Consider the following 16,745-nt stretch of genomic DNA (forward strand, 5'->3'; position numbering starts at 1 on the left):
CAGTCCTATAGACTGTAAATCTGAATCTTGTTTGATGTAAGAATCATTTATTTAAAAGTGGGCCTCAGATTTTGCAGAAGCAAGGACGTATTGTGTCCTCTAGGGTACATAATTTAGAGTTTAGTCACAAAAGTAATACCCAGATAGTAACAACACTGTCGTCGTACGCATTGCTACTAGTAGTAGCCTTCTGTTGATCGTCCATTGACACCATTACTTCAGGGGTCCTGGTGAGCACCCTGTGATTTAATCTGTTCTTCTCGACAAGTGTATCAGGGCTATTTCTGGAAAAGCACCATGGCGTGGGGAGGTGGTTAGATCTAGCGTAGGTGGCGTAGACACTCCTTTCAGTACTGCGTCAGTTTATCTAGCCGGCGATCTGTGGCATTTGACCCAATGGTAATACACTAAGAACGTTTAATTTTAGATTTCTAAAGTACTTGATCAAGACATTCACTGTTTGGAATTGTTACAGGAAAGTTTTTAGCAGACAACATCGTAGGTTCCGTCCTGGTTTTCTCCTTGATATTTTGGATTCCTTTCAGCATTCTTGTCCATTGTGTGGTAAGTCACAATTTTTAAGTAATGAAACATTTTATTAAAATTTTGAGCAACTCCAACCATATAACCTTTAGAAAATATGAAATCTGTTCTTAGCAAAATCTGATCTGATGTTTCCAGTGACACTTTTTTGGTGTTATCCCAAGGATTTAAAAAAATGTAAAAAAAAAAAAAATCTAATGGTCTTTTGTTTTTCTAACAGTCTTTTAGAAGAATTTACTCTTTGTGTGTGGATGTTTTTTTCTCATGTATAATTTCTGAGGAATTTTGTACTTCTAAGCACAGGAGACTAACTGGATTTGTCTAGGACCTCTGATAAGGGAAGCTTCTAAATGAGCATTTTCAGGCTGATTTTGTTATAATAGAGCAAATATCAAATGTCAGCATTCCAAAGATGGTGCCCTGTGCCACAGAGATTCTTGGCATTACCGTATAGGGTATTCAGGGCCTTCCGATTAATAAGTGAGCAATCTTTTTGATTCTTGTTCAAAATGAGTAACAGCTAACAAGTTGAATTGGGCTGTGTCTGAGGACCTCCAGGTAGTTTATAAACTTGGGGCCCTTTTTCAAAAATTTTCTCAAAAATCTATTCCCCTTGCTTCTGTGGGAAAATGAGGATTTGTCTGCTGTAGAGATGAGGAATCAGACCCGGGCTTCCACGCTTGTTCTCTGAAACTCTCGCACAATGCCCCTCATGTGAGTGCTTGGGAAGTTCCAGCTCAGCGGACTCGCGGGATCTTCACTGCCTCTGCCTCCGCTCCTTTCCCGCTGCCTTCTCTTGCCTGGGCCGTCTCACTGAGCGGCTTTTCCTCGGGGTGGTGAGCATGATGAGCACGGGGAGGAAGCTCTCTAGGGGGCAGTTCTGCTAAAGCAAAGCTGTGTTAAAGGCCACAGGGCTGAAGCTTCAGCCAGCGGCCGACAGTGCTGTTCATTACAGATGCTTTCACCTGAGTGAAAGTTACAGTGGAAGTTACGGTTGTGGACCATGAGGCCTGATCCTCGATTTCCAAGCAAAGCTGCTGCAGGAGGCAGGGCAGTGGCTTTTTTGTGACCAGAGAATATATTCAGGGCAGCCGGACTGGAAGCCTGGCCTAGATTCTTGGGCTCGGCCTCCTGCCATGCCCCTTGTCATCTGTTATATGGCAGGGACCAGGCAGCAGACAGAACTACGTGTTCAGCTTTCTGCAGATGTGTGATGGAGGGACTTGAGACCCTGTTCCTCTTACGTTTGGGCCATAGTAACTCTGGGACAGTTTGCGGCCAGTGCCGGCTGAGACTGCAAGCATGGCCCTCTGAGCCTTCCCACCAGCTGCCCTCCTGGTCAGCAGGACCCTGTGTCCCCAGGGTCTGGACAGGGTCTGACCACTGAGCACACAGGGAGATGCTCTATTCTCCTGCCCACGAGGGAATGTCAGAAAGATAGCACTCAGCCGTGTCTATTTCCTTAACGCCAAAAAACATGATTCCTTCCTGTGCAAAAGAAACACTTCTAGGCTGGTGGCAGAGCTCTTTAAAGCTTACGTAAGAAATTCATTCTCATCTACTGGCCCTGCTCCTACTTTCTGCCTCTCAAGTTCTAAGTTAGTTCTTCAGTTAATAATAGGAGGAGCCTGTAAGGAAAGCGCATTTTCACAAACTGAATTGTTTGTACGAATGACCGTTTTCCCTGTGCTGCTTTTCTTCCTAGGATAAGAAACTGGATAAGCAGTACGAGTCTCTGTCTCTGTTTCACCCCAGTGTAAGTATACAGCACGGAAGAGCGTCATTGTCAGTCGCACTTTGAGACCCTACTAGGCAGAGACCTTCAGCTGGCCACCCCAGCAAGACCCGCCAGCCTTTGCAGCTGTGCCTTCTTTGGCTGGTGGAAGGTCACTGCAGCAGGACGATCTAGGTCTGATATTAAGGTACATTCTTGTGACAACAGTGGCAATGAACTTGTTGCCTGCAGCTCTGTTGCCCAGATGGAGATTTAAGCAAAGGGGTGCTGCTGTGCCCCCCCCAGCTGTGAGCGACTTGGCTGCTCGGCATGACTGACTTAGTGTAATATTTGAGATCTGTTCCTGTCTTGGGAACGTAACTTGATAGGGCTGTTTCTTATGAGTTCTGTTTTGGGTCTTCAAATGGCAAGTTGTCAGGACATGTGAAAGCTGACTGAGTCACTTCGAGGTTGAGGGCGCTCCTTGCAGCAGGGCTCAGCGCCGACCTCGGAAGACATCTGCGTGGTCAGGGCAGAGCTGTGGGACCTGTGATTCACCTTTGACTTGCGTGTCTTTCCAGAATGTCGAAATGCTCAGCAGCATGGATTCAGCATCGGTTCGCATCATCAAGCCCTTTCCCGCCCCCCAGACCCCAGGCCGCCTGCAGCCCCTGCAGCCCGCCCCCGTGATCCCTTCGGTGCCTGTGGCTCCGAAACTGGACCACCAGCGGATGGACACCATCCAGGAGGACCCCAGCACAGACTCACATGTGGATGAGGACGGCTTTGAGAAGGACCCCTTCCCAAATAGCAGCACAGCTGCCAAGTCGTTTGAGGATCTCACGGACCGTCCTGTGACGAGAAGTGAAAAGGCCTCGTCCTTTAAGCTGCAGCGTCAGAGTCGTGTTGACAGCAAAGAAACAGAGTGCTAGGTGAGGGAGCGGTCCTAAGCTCTCTGACTCTAGTGTGCAACGTATTTCTATAGATCTGACCTAAAATCACTCAGCTCAGCAGCTGCTGCTCGCGTGTTCGGACTTCCTTCTCGTATGGAACACTTGTGTGGGTCGGCCCTTTTCCTTTTGGAGAGCTGAGGTGGAATCTAGCTTATTTTGAGGCTTTCAGGTTTTAGTTTTTTTGATCTTTAAAACATCCTTCAACCTGTGGTGCAAAAGCATAAAATACAGCTGGATTAGGTTATGAATATTTATGTTTTTGTAAATTAACCTTTTATATTGATAATAGCACTGATTAGGGAGATGATCAATTTTTTCTTTTTTATACACTGTAATGACCGGCTGAATATAATGAGGCATTTAGCAGTTACTTGTGAGGACAACTGGAACACAGAATGGATTTATTTATTTTTTGCCTTCAAGTAAAGACAAAGGAGATAAAATAGAGTTGTATGTTATCTCCAAAAGGTGTGTTCTGTTTCTAGGTTATTTCTTGGAGCTTTTAGCACCAGGGAGATTCACACATCTAAATTTAGGAATAATTTGGAGTAATCAGTTTCTTCTTAATTCTAAAATTCATACTTTCCAGAATTAAAACATTCTAACTTATAGTGAGGGTTACAAATAGTAGCCAAATTGAATTTACAGAATCCTGCCAACTGCTTAAGGCCCTGATTTGCTGGGCAGTTTCCTGTGTTTTGTATGTATCTTCATGTATCTCTAATACTGTAGCCATGCTCTTAAATTCACCATTCACAAAACCTAAACCGCTTCAAACCAAGAGTGTACGGTCGCCTCTTTTGAAACACTAGTGGCCAAGAGGGTACGTTGATCGTTTATCTCACCAGAAGAACGGGTGGTTTTCAATGGGCCGGGGTCTGCCGTGCTGGCTGGGGGGGTGTTGGGGAGAGTGCTGCCTCCCTTGGGCCTGGGGCTCTGTCCCCGCACAGACTGATTCTTAAAAACCCTTTCTGTGGCCCCGCAAGTGAACATCTGCATTATTCTTGCTTTCGTGCTTCAGGATTCTGGACGTCTGCATTTACTGTGTGAAGGATAAAATTCATCAGCATGAATTCCGATTTCCTGAAAATTATAATTAAAACCTTTTTCCCCCTAAGTACTGAAATGTGCTCACCAGCCAACACATTTTAACTGCGAGAACTTGTGAACTTCAAGGGTAATCAACCAAACCTGTGACATAGCGTCTTTTTCCTGAGGACGTTTGTTACACAGATACCTGTTACACTAATACTTGAACTTGTACCTTGTGGTATTTGCTGTCTTTTAACTAGTCACAATATTCTTATATTTTAGTTTCACTTTTGGAATCTGATTAAGGTGAGTGGGGTGTGTGGGTGTACGTGTGAGAGTGAAACAGTTCCCAGCTGGATGTAAGAAACATTTTTTATAAAATTGTGACTTTTTAAAAAACAAAACTGTCTTTACGTTTTTTTCCGTTTATAGAGTTAAGCTGCTCAGGGTATGTTTTGTAGCTGTGGCACTCGCGACACCTGGATCAATCAATCAATCTTTATTATCAAAGTACAGTGCACCCAGGTACAAAGCTTCCCTGAAGAATTCTAATGCTTTATTAACCTCGGTGGCAAGTGTTAGCAATTTCTTATTCCAGGGTCATGAGGCAAGGTTTATGCTTGAGACAAAAAATATTCTTTGATTGATGGCTTATCTTGGGCTCTTTGTGCACCGGCGACTTCTTGTTCTGTAAGTTAACAGCCAGACTTGGTTTTCAGTGACTGACTAGTGATCCCCGTCTCCCAGAAGACTTAGTTCTGGCTTTGCTTCTGCCACATCTCGCCAGTAAGGGAGCAGCAAAGGCAGGGAAGAGACTTTCTTCTCAATCAAAGGCCAAAGATGGGAAAACACAAACTCATTTCCCTTTGGTGATAAATGGAGTCCATCTGACAAATAGGATGGAAAGTCCTGAGAGAGAGAGAGAACTCAGTTAAATGTACGTAAGTTTTCCAAATGCTGATATGCACTATTCGGCCATCTGTGACCTCGACTGGCAAATAGCCAGCCCCTTGTTTCCAGCCCCTGACCAGCAGCCCTCTGGAACTGGAGTAGCTTCTGGGTGCTGTTTGCATGATCTCATCCAGTGCTCACAGGAGTATCTGCATAGTACAGACGGACCTTCCTGAAACCTCACACCATTAAGTGCCTGAGCTGAGACCTTCCAGGTCATCAGATGGAAGCAGAGGCTTAAGGAGTGAAAATGATTCATTAATATAATAGCAAAAACAAAAAAAATTGGTGTTAAAAGAGCTCAGGGCCCAGTGTGTCAGAATGTTTTTGCTTTGTCTAGGTATTAAGTTGATAGGCAAGTTATTAGGTGGAAAGAACTTGCACCATCTAGCCCCGAACAAGACAGGAGTCCAGTCCCTGCCATGCCCTGATCTCAGGAACATTTACCATTAGAGCCCTTGCTCCTTTGCGGAGGCATCTTTCCCTAAGCGAGGGCTCCCCCGATCCCTGTTTGAACCTGGGCGGCCAGCTAGTTCACGACTTTCACAGCCTAGGGATTCCCGTTCTGATGGCACTTCTCCCGGCCCTTAAGCTTTCTCATCTCTGCCGTTGGAGAGCATCTGAACCAAAAGGGAAATCCTAGTGTTAAACCTAAAAGGACCTGTAAGAGCAGTTAGCCCAATAGTCTGTAATTTCCTTTAGCAGCGCAATTTTTCCAAACTACCTCAGGTGGAAGCTTAATGCAGACAAAACCAGAACTCTGGACGCGGTCCACTCTAGCTCTCAAGCCGCTCCTGACCTGGGACCCCACAAAGGGGTCAAGTCTAGTCAAGGTTTCAGAGCAAGACTGAAACACAATTTTCTCTTTTCTCTGGGTAAACACCCAGGGGTGGCACTGCTGGGTCCTAGGTGAGCGTGTGACGGTACAGGAAGCCGTCAGGCCGTCTTCCTCAGTGGCTGTACTGTTCTGTACAGGGACCAGCTGTTACCATTTATATTTGTAATGGGCTTTCTGGCTTTACACAAAATAATTTAACTAGAACTATGTCCCTCAAAATAGGAATTTTAGCTAATACCATATGCTTAGATTCATTGTTTTGCCTGTTAACGAGTTTTACTCCCCCCCACGCCTCATTATGAAAGAGCTTGGCCTGGACGTTCTTACATATGACCCGGTTGTTGCTCATTGACTTCACTATATGCTAACAGGAGGCAGACTGCTGCATGCAGCTGCGGAACAGGCTGAAGAAGGTGCTGGCTTTGCAAGCTGCCCCGCAGCCTCTCCACTTCCTCCCTTCCACCCAACTTGTTTTAAGTGGTGACAGAGACAACGATCTTACCTACCCAGAGCCACTCCAGGCAGAGCCACACGGAGCTAGGTCTCTTCTGTGGGATCCTACTCACCCCAATAGGACTTAGCAAGCCACCGTACCTGACTGTCCTTCTGCATCAGGCTCCACAGGTCAAGCACATCAGTCCCACAGTCTTGGGCTACTCGTAAACAGGCACTGGCATATTCGCCAACAACCAAGTTCAGGCGATTTAATTTGCAACCTATTGAGGAGAGATAAAATCCAGGAGGCAACTGATAAACCCAAGTATTGGTCCTTGTGCAGGTTCTACTGATCTGGATGGTTTCTCAGTTCACATAAACAGGCACGGACTTATGGACCTGACTCAGGCCAGCCATGGCGGGTGGGGAGGGTGCTGTCTGTCCAGTACAGGACTGAGCACGATGGGGACGAGGGAGCCACTGGTGGTCACCACGGCAGGCATTCTAGAGAACATCGTCAGCAGAGGTCCAGAGGCAGGAGAGCCCGGGGCGAGCTGGTCCGCTTGGCTAGAGTGCAGGCCAGAGGCGAATGGACTTGGACTGGTGGCTAGTAAGGGGTCTGCTGGAGAGGAGCGTTGTGCCAAGACCCGAGTTTTTATGCGCAATGAGCAGCCACTGCAGTACAGTGAAGACATCATTTGTAGACTTTCAACCAGAGAAGGTGAAAGCTGGAAGGGGCCACAGAGGTCATTTAGGCTAGCTCAGGGGTCAGCAACCTCTCTCCGAAAAAGGCTGAATAATAAGTATTTTAGGCTTATGCAGGCATATGCTCTACGTTAGTAACTCTTCAACCCTGCCACTGGCGTTTGAAAGTAGCCACAGACCATGCATAAACCAATCGGCCTGGCTGTCTCCCAACAGAACTTGATTTGTTGCAGCCAGTGGGCCAGTTTGCTGAGCTCGACTCCAGTGTGGTGATTTCCAAACTTAAGCATGAGGAGAGTCACCTGGAGGACTTCACGGCCCCTCCCCTCGCGTTCTGACCCAGCAGGTCTGGGACGAGCCCAAGAACCTGCAGTTCTCCCAAGCCAAGCCCCCAGGGGCTGACCTGCTAACCTGGGATCACACAACCACCATGCACGAGCATCGGACGACGGCTCATTAACCTGGCTAAAACTAAAGTACTAAGTATGTTTTACAGCAGTAATGCACGCCCATCTAGATAAGCGAAAAAGCCTCACAGAACGATGCCTACTGCATTCTACATCCAGATTTGTTTTCTATTCTGTTCTATTAAGAAAAATTTAACTCAGTTTCATGATCCATGAATGGGTTGTGACTTGCAATTTGAGAAGCACCGACATAGTTGTAACTTGCATACCCCTGGTCATCCGGCTTAGCATGAACCTTTCCTGCAACAAGCAATCCCTGTGCGAGGCAGAACACTTAGAAGCCAGAATTCGCCTCAGATGATGCCCACCGGGGGTCCTCGCTTTGCCCTCTGGAGCTGACAACAGGGTGTTTCATTCATCCTCCTTCCGTGACAGTGCCCTTCAAGTATCTGATGACAGCTAGCCTAGCTCCCTCCTCCCTACAAATTCTCTCCATGGTAAACTTTCCCTATTTACCTCCATTGGGGAGCTCTCCTTGACACCTCTGGATTCTGCTTTAGTACTTTCAACAGACCTTTACTAATATCTCTGTTATACCATTTATTATGCTGCTGCAAATGTTATTTACATGACTGTCTCCCTCACTAGCCCACAGGCAGGAACTGGGTTCTAGTCATTTCTGGATCCTGAGCACCTGCCAGGTCCTGGCATAGCACATAAAGCTGCGAGGATGAACACCTTGTGGGGACAGAAGTGCCTGTGGTGGTAGCAAGGCAGAAACCTGGTCCTGGCATGCCTAAGAGCTACATTCAGTGGCTCAGTCACAAGTGAAGTGGGAGTGCCCTTGCACTTGAGCGCCTCAGTGTCTGTAAGCCTGCAGAGGAGCCTTTGTTTTGGGGGAAAATGAAAAGTCCCGTAGGCGGAGAGGCAGAGCAGGAAAGGGGCCCCATACAGATGGAAATAGGCAACTGGCAGCACGCACCTCCCACCGCTGGGAAGTCAGGACCACAAATGCCGCCTTCAGGCCAAAGCACAACATCTCCATGCGGGGAACTGCAGTTTATCTGACTTTTCTGAGAGCCTCGCTCATCCAAAGCGAGAATCCCTCTTCTATGTCAGAGGGTTCTCGGGTGTGACATAATGGAAGCTATATGTTTTCTGTTTAATTTCTGTTGATTGAAAACACAGATGATACGGATGTACAGACCCCCAGGAACCTGAGGCCCAGTGGCTGGAAACCACTGTCCCGTGTCAGCTCGCCTCGGCACTCACAGACAGGTCTGCTGAGACTGTGGGCGGCGTTTACCTTGCACGAGGCACTCCTTCTCCCACGCCGCCTCACAGAGAGGGGGTGGGGTGATGAGAATGACCCTGTCCTCAGGGATGTCCACAGACTTCAGGTACTGCACCATGCTCTTTAAATTCGCGGTGTACTCCTCCAGGGGGATGTGCTGCTTGGGATTCTCATCTGTTCAGGAGGAACAAGGATACTTCAGAAAGAGAATGGAAAAGAAACCCGGTACAGAGCTCTTCATAAATCAGACTTCAAGGCTCTGGCTCAGGGCCGTGTAAGTACCCTCGTCTTTTCTCCTCTAGTGGCCGCACTGTTATTAATGGATTAGGCTGAAACACCACGAGCCCAGGCTGCAGCGTGTGACACTCCAGGTTCTGTCCTGGTTTGTCACAGACCAGCCCCATGCCCTCGGATAAATGCTCAACCTTTCTGTACCTCAGTTTCCTCACTGATAAAATGATGATAAGAGGGCCTACCTCAGGGTTCTTGTGAAAGTGAAGTTGGCTAAGTGTGCACAGCACTCAGAGCAAGGGGCCTGCACAAAGGAAGCGCTGGGGAAATAAACGTCAGCTACTGCTCCGATGGCTGCAAGGGATCCTTCCTGGATGGGCTCACACATGGGTATTACAAGGCTCAGGGCAGGCCATTTGCAAACCACATGTAAGTATAATTACAGGAGAAAAATAAAATCATTCATGATCCTACCACCCAGAAAACCACTGTTGGCACTTGGATGTACTTCTTTCCAGTCTTTTCCATGTAGATATGTATACGTAAAAAACAAACAAAAAAGGATCACACCGAAGATATACGACCATACTGTGCTTTTTCCACACAACACTATGAGCATTTCTGTGTCCATAAATGGTCCTCAGAAACATGGTGTTCCAAACCCGTGTACCATCACCCAGGATTCAAGTTTGCCCTGGCTCGGGGCTTCTGCCCTGAGCAACTCTATTCATCAGTGCAATCACACTGCAAGGTGTACAATTTGAGCCCTCGGCCGCCAACTTATCAGCTAAAGAGAAAAAACATTAGAAATTTAGCAGAGCACTACAGGACTCTAGAAAACATTAAACTGTTTGAAATTTTAGGTCTGCCAACAACCCAGGCATGTAGAAAATAAATTGGGAATAAAATTCATTGACATTAAAGCCAGAAGAAATACACATAAGTAAACTCAAGGAATTCATTATAAATTTGGCAAAACTATCTATTGGGAGACAAGTAAACAGTTGGAAAAACGTATATAAAGTTTGCTGTAAAGTAAAAACAATTGAAAATGAACTGGAAAACAAAAAAATGCCTTTACCTTTTAGTGCACTGTCATTGGCACCAAAGAAAATTGTAACTGCTACTGGGTTGTCCAAACTGTTCCCTTTCTGGATTAATCTTGGAAGGATAATTTTGGCCCATCTGGTATTGTAACCTGAAAATCCACGATTTAGAACATCACATTTTCTGAAAAGAAAAATTTTAAAAGATGAAACGTGGGCAAAGCACCGTCCCCAGTGTCCGCAGCAGCCTTCAGCGCACGTGCTCCTGGGGCATGTAATGCCTCCTGCCGTCCCACGGCTCTGAGGCCGCCAGGTTTCACTTTGATAGTGCAGTAACAGAGGTGAAGCCTGCTGTCTTCCTTACGTGGTCCCAAGACACAGTAAACCCATCACAGTCCCTGATGGGAGCGGCTGTGAATAATCACAAACAAGGGGCGACGATGCCCATGGTCTGCAGACTAGCTCATTTCACGCCTGGGCAGTGGGTACTTTTAAGATGGCGTTCACAGCAGACAGGCCAGTATCTTAGGTAGAAGGGCACTGATAAGCTGGAACTCAAATCTTAGCAGTGGTTTGTTTAGTTTGGGATTAAGTGTACAAAATATTTTGAGACTTTTTTTTAGAGGAGTTTTAGGTTTACAGCAAAATTGAGCAGGAGGTACAGATTTCCCATATACTCCGTGCCGCCACTCAGGCGCGGCCCCCCACCTTCAACATCCCCCACCAGAGTGGAACATTGGTCACAAGTGACAAACCTACAATGACACATCATTATCATCCAACGGTTTCGTTTTGATTCAATAATTTTAGTAAATATTTTAGTTGTGTTTCAAATAACACAGTTCATTAACAGGCATTTTTTTCCTTCTTAAAAACAGACGATTTGACTCACACTATTGTATGGTATAACGGAAAAGTGAACTATGGATCTAGCTGGTTGCCCAGTTTGTGTCTCTGCCCCATGACTTAGCTGTGACCCTGCGCATGTCTACAGATGTTTAAAGTTGTCCATAATAAAAAATTTAAAAAATGAATCTCAGAGTTCAATTTATAGTTAGCAAATTGATGTGGTTCATTTTTGTGCATGGTTCAAATTCCTACATACTAGCAACTAAGCAGAGAAGGCAGGGCACCAGCGAGCGCCGCTGCAGGCTACGCGGCGGCCAGCGGGCACCACGGAGCAGGAGGGGATTCGCCTTCGAAACGCCTCTGACAGCCCTCAGCACTCAGAAACCTTGGGAACAACCAGAGAACAATTTAGTCACATTTATTTCTCAGTGCGACTCTTCGTGTTAATGTGTAATGATTACAGAAAGCCAACAGCCATTTTAAAGACTGCACTCACAATACTTTAAAATGGAATACTCTCAAATTTTGACTAGGTGAATGTGTCTTACATCAACCCAATGGATTACGTCAGTGCAGCACTTAAGAAACAAGAGGCAGGGGGCCGGCCCCATGGCCGAGTGGTTAAGTTCGCATGCTCCGCTTCAGCAGCCCATGGTTCGCCAGTTCGCATCCTGGGCGTGGACCTAGCACGGCTCATCAGGCCATGCTGCGGCGGCGTCCCACACAGCACAACCAGAAGGACCTACAACTAGAATATGCAACTATGTACTGGGGGAGGTTGGGGAGATGAAGAAAAAGGCAATGGATGTTAGCTCAGGGTAAATCTTCCTCACCCAAAAAAACCCAAACAAAAATAAAACAAGCAGCAAAACAGCTTCCTCCCTAGGGCCCCTGTGATAGGGCGGTACAATTTCAAGGTCTGGAGTCAGAGCGGCAGTGCCTGCATCTCGCCACCCTCGACCAGCAGTGAGGCCTTGGCCCTTCACGCAGTTCCTCGGAGCCTCAGTCCCGACTGTGAAAGACCAACACTAACACCCAATCCGCCAGGCTGTGTGCAGACTAGAACTAACGCACTGGCCAGACACAGAAGGTGCTCAATAAACGGCAGCCGTCAGTTTTAAAAAATCATCATCAGAAGCCTGTGACCCAGGAAAAAAGTGCTAGTGAGGCCCAGGGCTGACAGTGTTAGGGCTCCCTTCTGAGAGGGAGGCGCGTCTGAACCTCTGCGTATTGGACAGCAGTCAACAGGGCCCAAGTTACTCAGAGGCCTACAGAAACCAGAAAATTCCGAACAGCTTCTACATAAATTCATAGCTAATAACGGGTATCCAAGTTCAGATGAAGATGGGACAAGGATAAGAATTAACTAAAAGATTCCTTCCACAACATCTAGGCTCTGTAAGACTGCCTTCCAGAAAAAATGTAAATTAAGTGTTTTATTATAAATGGCAACAGGCAAGGGCATATCTTTAAAAGCAAAGAGCAGAAGCTTTTAAAAACTGAAAAAGGTGAGTTTAACTCCTTCAAACCCTTCAAACTAAGTATTTTTGGTTAAAGAAATTCTTGATAAGGCTAAAAAAACTGATGAAAATATATCAATCAATTTTAAAAGCATTTAAATGGATTTAAGAATTGTTAAAATGCACTTGTAATAAGTTACAAAGATCTTAAGAGCTAAAACTTACAGGCAGCACTACAGGACACAGTTCATTTTACATTTATTGCTCTCCGTGGAGGCAGTACGGAAGGGCAGTTCCAGCGAGGTGGCTCTTACTAACTTTCAAACTTGGAAATGAGGTTAAGCTCAAACACTGTGCATCAGTCCAGGACTGTGCAGACAGCCGAAGCAGACATCAGGGCCCCAGGTCCCTGAGCATTCACGTAGCTGGAGAGGGAACGTGTCCATCAAAAGGGCAGCTGTTCGGGGTGGAACAGAAGAGTCAGTTCTGCACTGAAAAGGGAGGGCGGACTTGAATTGCCTGCTTCCTCGGCAGTGCATGCAGGTGACGCAGTCAACCCTCCAGCGTCCCTATGACACAGCGTCCCCATGTCCCTCTGCTCCCCACACAGCCTCCTAGTTCTCAGGGAGATCTGCCTGTCGAAGAACGTGGGCTCAGGATGCCAACATGACTATTCCACTCTGCTGGATTCTGTCTTTGGTTCCACTGGGGCATTTTAGTGCCTAATATGCTCTCACCACCTTGGTGGAGGCAAGTGCGCCCAGGAGAGGCGGCGTCTCTGCGGGCAGAGCCTGACCGGGGCAGAATCTGCCAGCAGCCACTCAGTTTTGTGCTCTGTGCCTCAAAAAGATGTTATATAAATCTTAAGAAGTTACATCAATAAGGCGTAACAGACCATATGCTGTCTACAGCTTTGGCTTTTCTTGTAATGACTCAATTCTGAAAAATAACTAGCTTCTAATTAAGAGGCCTTCTAGCAATCACAGCTGTAAACATCAATTCTGACAAGATTTTAATATAAAATTATTAACTATTTATGAAACATTTACATGTTGGTGAAACATTTGAAATGTTGGAGTTTTTCAGGCCAGCTGAGTGATTATTTGACTTTTCAGGATTTTCTATTTGTTCAGAAAAGGTTAATGGACTAATGAGAGACAGTTAGTGGATTACTAAAAATCGAAGCTAATATTTACTGAGCACTTATGTCCCAGACGGCAGACTAGGCAAGCACACATTCGCTCATTCCCGCAACAGAAAGTGGGCGCCCTCGTCACCTCCGAGGCGTGGGAGCACAGGCGGGAGCCAGCACCTGCTGCTTCTTAGTTATGTGACCTTGTGTAACCTCTCTCCACCTATTCTCGGCTACAAAATGGGCGGGAGAATAACCCACTCTATATTTCAGGGTAGTTGGAAACGTTAAATGAGACACACAAGAAGCATTTCATAGTCCCTGGCACCTGGTAAGCACTGAAGAAAAGTTAGCTACTGTAAGCCCCCCATTTCACGGAAAAGAAGACTGAGGAATGAAGTGATACTTTCATGTTTTTAGATTAAGATCACTTAAATAGAGAAAGAATTTGGGGACAGAAAAAAAGCTGGAAGATCAATATTTTCATTTCTAGTTTAGGTGATAAAAACGAAAGAGAAAGCAAAGAGACTCTTGTTTTTCATGAGGAAGACAGTCGCTAACATCTGTTGCCAGTCTTCCACTTTTTGCTTGAGAAGGATTGTCCCTGAGCTGACACCTGTGCCATCCTCCTCTATTTTGTATGTGGGCTGCATGGCTGGATGAGCAGCGTGTAGGTCTGCGCCCGGGAATCTGAACCTGTGAACCCCGGGCCACTGAAGCTGAGCATGCGAACTTAACCACTACACCACCGGGCCAGCCTCAGTAAAGACAATTTAAAGCACATTTCACATTTAGAAATAACTTAAAATAATTTTCTTGGTGTGTTAATTATACTGATGAAGAAAACTTATCAAACTTATCAAGTAATGATAAGCTGATAGCACCTGCAGCTTATTTCTTCTAAGGGAGGAAAAGACAAAACTCCTGCCGACCAATTTACTGACGCCCCAAACACTAATGCTGTGTCTACTGTTTTTAATGTGGAAAATAGTTTTAAATATTTATTTCTTTTTAAGATTTTATTTTTTTCCTTTTTCTCCCCAAAGCCCCCCAGTACATAGTTGTGTATTCTTCGTTGTGGGTCCTTCTAGTTGTGGCATGTGGGACGCTGCCTCAGCGTGGTCTGATGAGCAGTGCCATGTCCACGCCCAGGATTTGAACCAACAAAACACTGGGCCGCCTGCGGCGGAGCGTGCGAACTTAACCACTCGGCCACGGGGCCAGCCCCTAAATATTTATTTTTTAACCTCTTGAATTGGGACATTGTTCCCCTTTTAATGACTTCCTCAGGATATGTTTAAGTTTGGCTCATAAAATACCAAAATCATCGCTGTTGCCAATATATTTCATAAAGAGAATTAAGGGGGAAAATATCTATCCAAAAATGAATCCAACTCTGGTTTAAGAATTATTTTGCTTTCTGTCAACCGAACTCCTCACGGATCGTTGCAATCCTATCCACCCTAACAACAGAAGAAGCGCCTGTCTTCTTTACCTGCTGAAGAGCTGTGCACTGGAGCCAAACCCCTAATATCTTTCTCAACTTCCAGCGTTTGATTTCACACAGCGGCAAAGCTTTCACAGAACCTGAGCGCCGCGCTTCCTCCTCCTCTCCCTCCACCCCGTATGTTCACCAACCAGGAGCGGAGGACACACTGTTTGAGACTGTGTTCCTGAGGGGCAATTGCATTTTCCATCATAAACCCTCAAGTATGGAGCTGGAAGCCATTCTCACCTGACCAGCTTGTCGGCCAGTGATGCTCCCCATCCACCCTGCTGGAAAGAAAACTGAAGAAAGAAAAGCCCATTACTACTCAGCAAGGTAACCAGGACACTGCAGCGAGGGGCATCTGGGTCAGCGACTCGTTTCCTCCTCGCCCTCCCGACCTCGCGGCCCCAGTCACTGGCTCTGCTCCGAGGTCACCCCGGGACCCCGTTGCTGCACCCCAAAAGCACCCCGGAAGGAAGGGGTGGGGTCTGCCCGATCAACTGGATTTGCGCCAGTCACCTGCATTTCGCTGAGACCTTAGAGTCGTTGTTTGCTAGAAAAGCTACTTAAATCTACGTACAAGAGGCAAAACCCACTCAGTTAGGAAATGCAGTCCACGCTTTACCGCTTTTCCTGTAAGTGAACATTTTGTGATACACATTCCATGGAACCTGGGAAGCCCTTACTGCCCTAGATGCCTAAAAACAACGGTGCAAATTATTGGCATATATGTACAAAGCTGGTTTAGGAAGTCATGTCTGAACGGGAGAAAAATAAGAAAAAAAACCCGAAAAACACCACGGGAAAGTACTCTTTAAAATGTGCTCCCTCTCTAGGTAGGAGCATCTACTTTTCCTTAACATGAGTTGAAACGATGTCGGGTGAAACGATGTCGGGTGATCTCTATTTCATCTGTTTCAAGAGCAGCCTGCTCCGCCGGGGAGGCACAGAGCGGAGGCGGTCCGAGCGGCTTCTGCAGGGACGGACGGCACAAACGCTGCGGGGGCGACACGGCCGCCACCGTGGTCGCGGCGGGGACAAAGCAGGGCTCGTGGGAAGAACGGCCACCGACGAGGAAGCCGCTGAGAGGCAAACGACGCCTCCCGCACCGGGCCTCCCCGAATCCGCGGGAACGCGAGCGGCCGCCGGGGCCTCCCTCCGCCGCCCCGCGGCTCCCGGCGCGCAGGACCCCGTCCCTCAGCGGAGCGGACGCGGCAGCGAGCCCGCGCCTCCCGGCACGTCCCCGTCCCCGCGGCGCGAACACGCAGAAAGGGGACCCACTAAGGTGTGACCAAGGGACATACGCCGGAGGCGCTGGGACGCGACGCTCGCGCGAGGTCGCTGCGGGCACGCCCAGCAGATCCCGCTCGAGGCGCTCGGGCCTCGGGCAGCCTCCGCCGGGGCGGGGGGCGGGCGCCGCAGGCTCGGGATTGACGGGAGGCGGGGGCCGGGGAGGAGAGCGCGGCCAAGGACGCCGAGAGGCCGGCCGTGTGGAGTGGACGGGGCCGGGCGGCGGTACCTGGGTGATAGAGTCTCCGAAGAGCAACACCCGCGGCCAGAGCAGATAGCTCCCGCACGCCACCGCCTCGCTCAGCGCCATCATACCCCTTGGCTGGGGGCGGGGCCAGACCGGATATCCGGCGGGGCGTCGGGGGCGGGGCGTCGG

The 16,745-nt window shown here is 47.6% G+C and overlaps 2 protein-coding genes across 2 annotated transcripts in view; one reads left to right on the forward strand and one right to left on the reverse strand.

The window, feature by feature from the left end:
• The window catches only part of ADAM17 (ADAM metallopeptidase domain 17), a 55,364-nt gene extending 50,742 nt beyond the window's left edge, over window positions 1–4,622 (forward strand). Inside the window, exons 17-19 of the mRNA XM_046660543.1 lie at window positions 476–564; window positions 2,249–2,299; window positions 2,839–4,622. Coding sequence (XP_046516499.1) covers window positions 476–564; window positions 2,249–2,299; window positions 2,839–3,189 — 491 coding nt within the window. The 3' untranslated portion in view covers window positions 3,190–4,622. The remainder of the gene's footprint in view (window positions 1–475; window positions 565–2,248; window positions 2,300–2,838) is intronic.
• Window positions 4,623–4,726: 104 nt separating this feature from the next.
• IAH1 (isoamyl acetate hydrolyzing esterase 1 (putative)) lies at window positions 4,727–16,698 on the reverse strand. The gene is made up of 6 exons (XM_046660545.1): window positions 16,599–16,698; window positions 15,326–15,378; window positions 10,185–10,333; window positions 8,885–9,046; window positions 6,626–6,747; window positions 4,727–5,151 (listed from the first exon to the last, which is right to left on the reverse strand). The coding sequence occupies exons 1-6, from the start codon at window positions 16,680–16,682 to the stop codon at window positions 4,969–4,971; spliced, it is 753 nt and encodes a 250-aa protein (XP_046516501.1). The 5' UTR covers window positions 16,683–16,698; the 3' UTR covers window positions 4,727–4,968.
• Between the last annotated feature and the right edge of the window lie 47 nt (window positions 16,699–16,745).

The sequence above is a fragment of the Equus quagga genome, chromosome 5, assembly GCF_021613505.1.
Source record: "Equus quagga isolate Etosha38 chromosome 5, UCLA_HA_Equagga_1.0, whole genome shotgun sequence".
Classification (NCBI taxonomy): domain Eukaryota; kingdom Metazoa; phylum Chordata; class Mammalia; order Perissodactyla; family Equidae; genus Equus; species Equus quagga.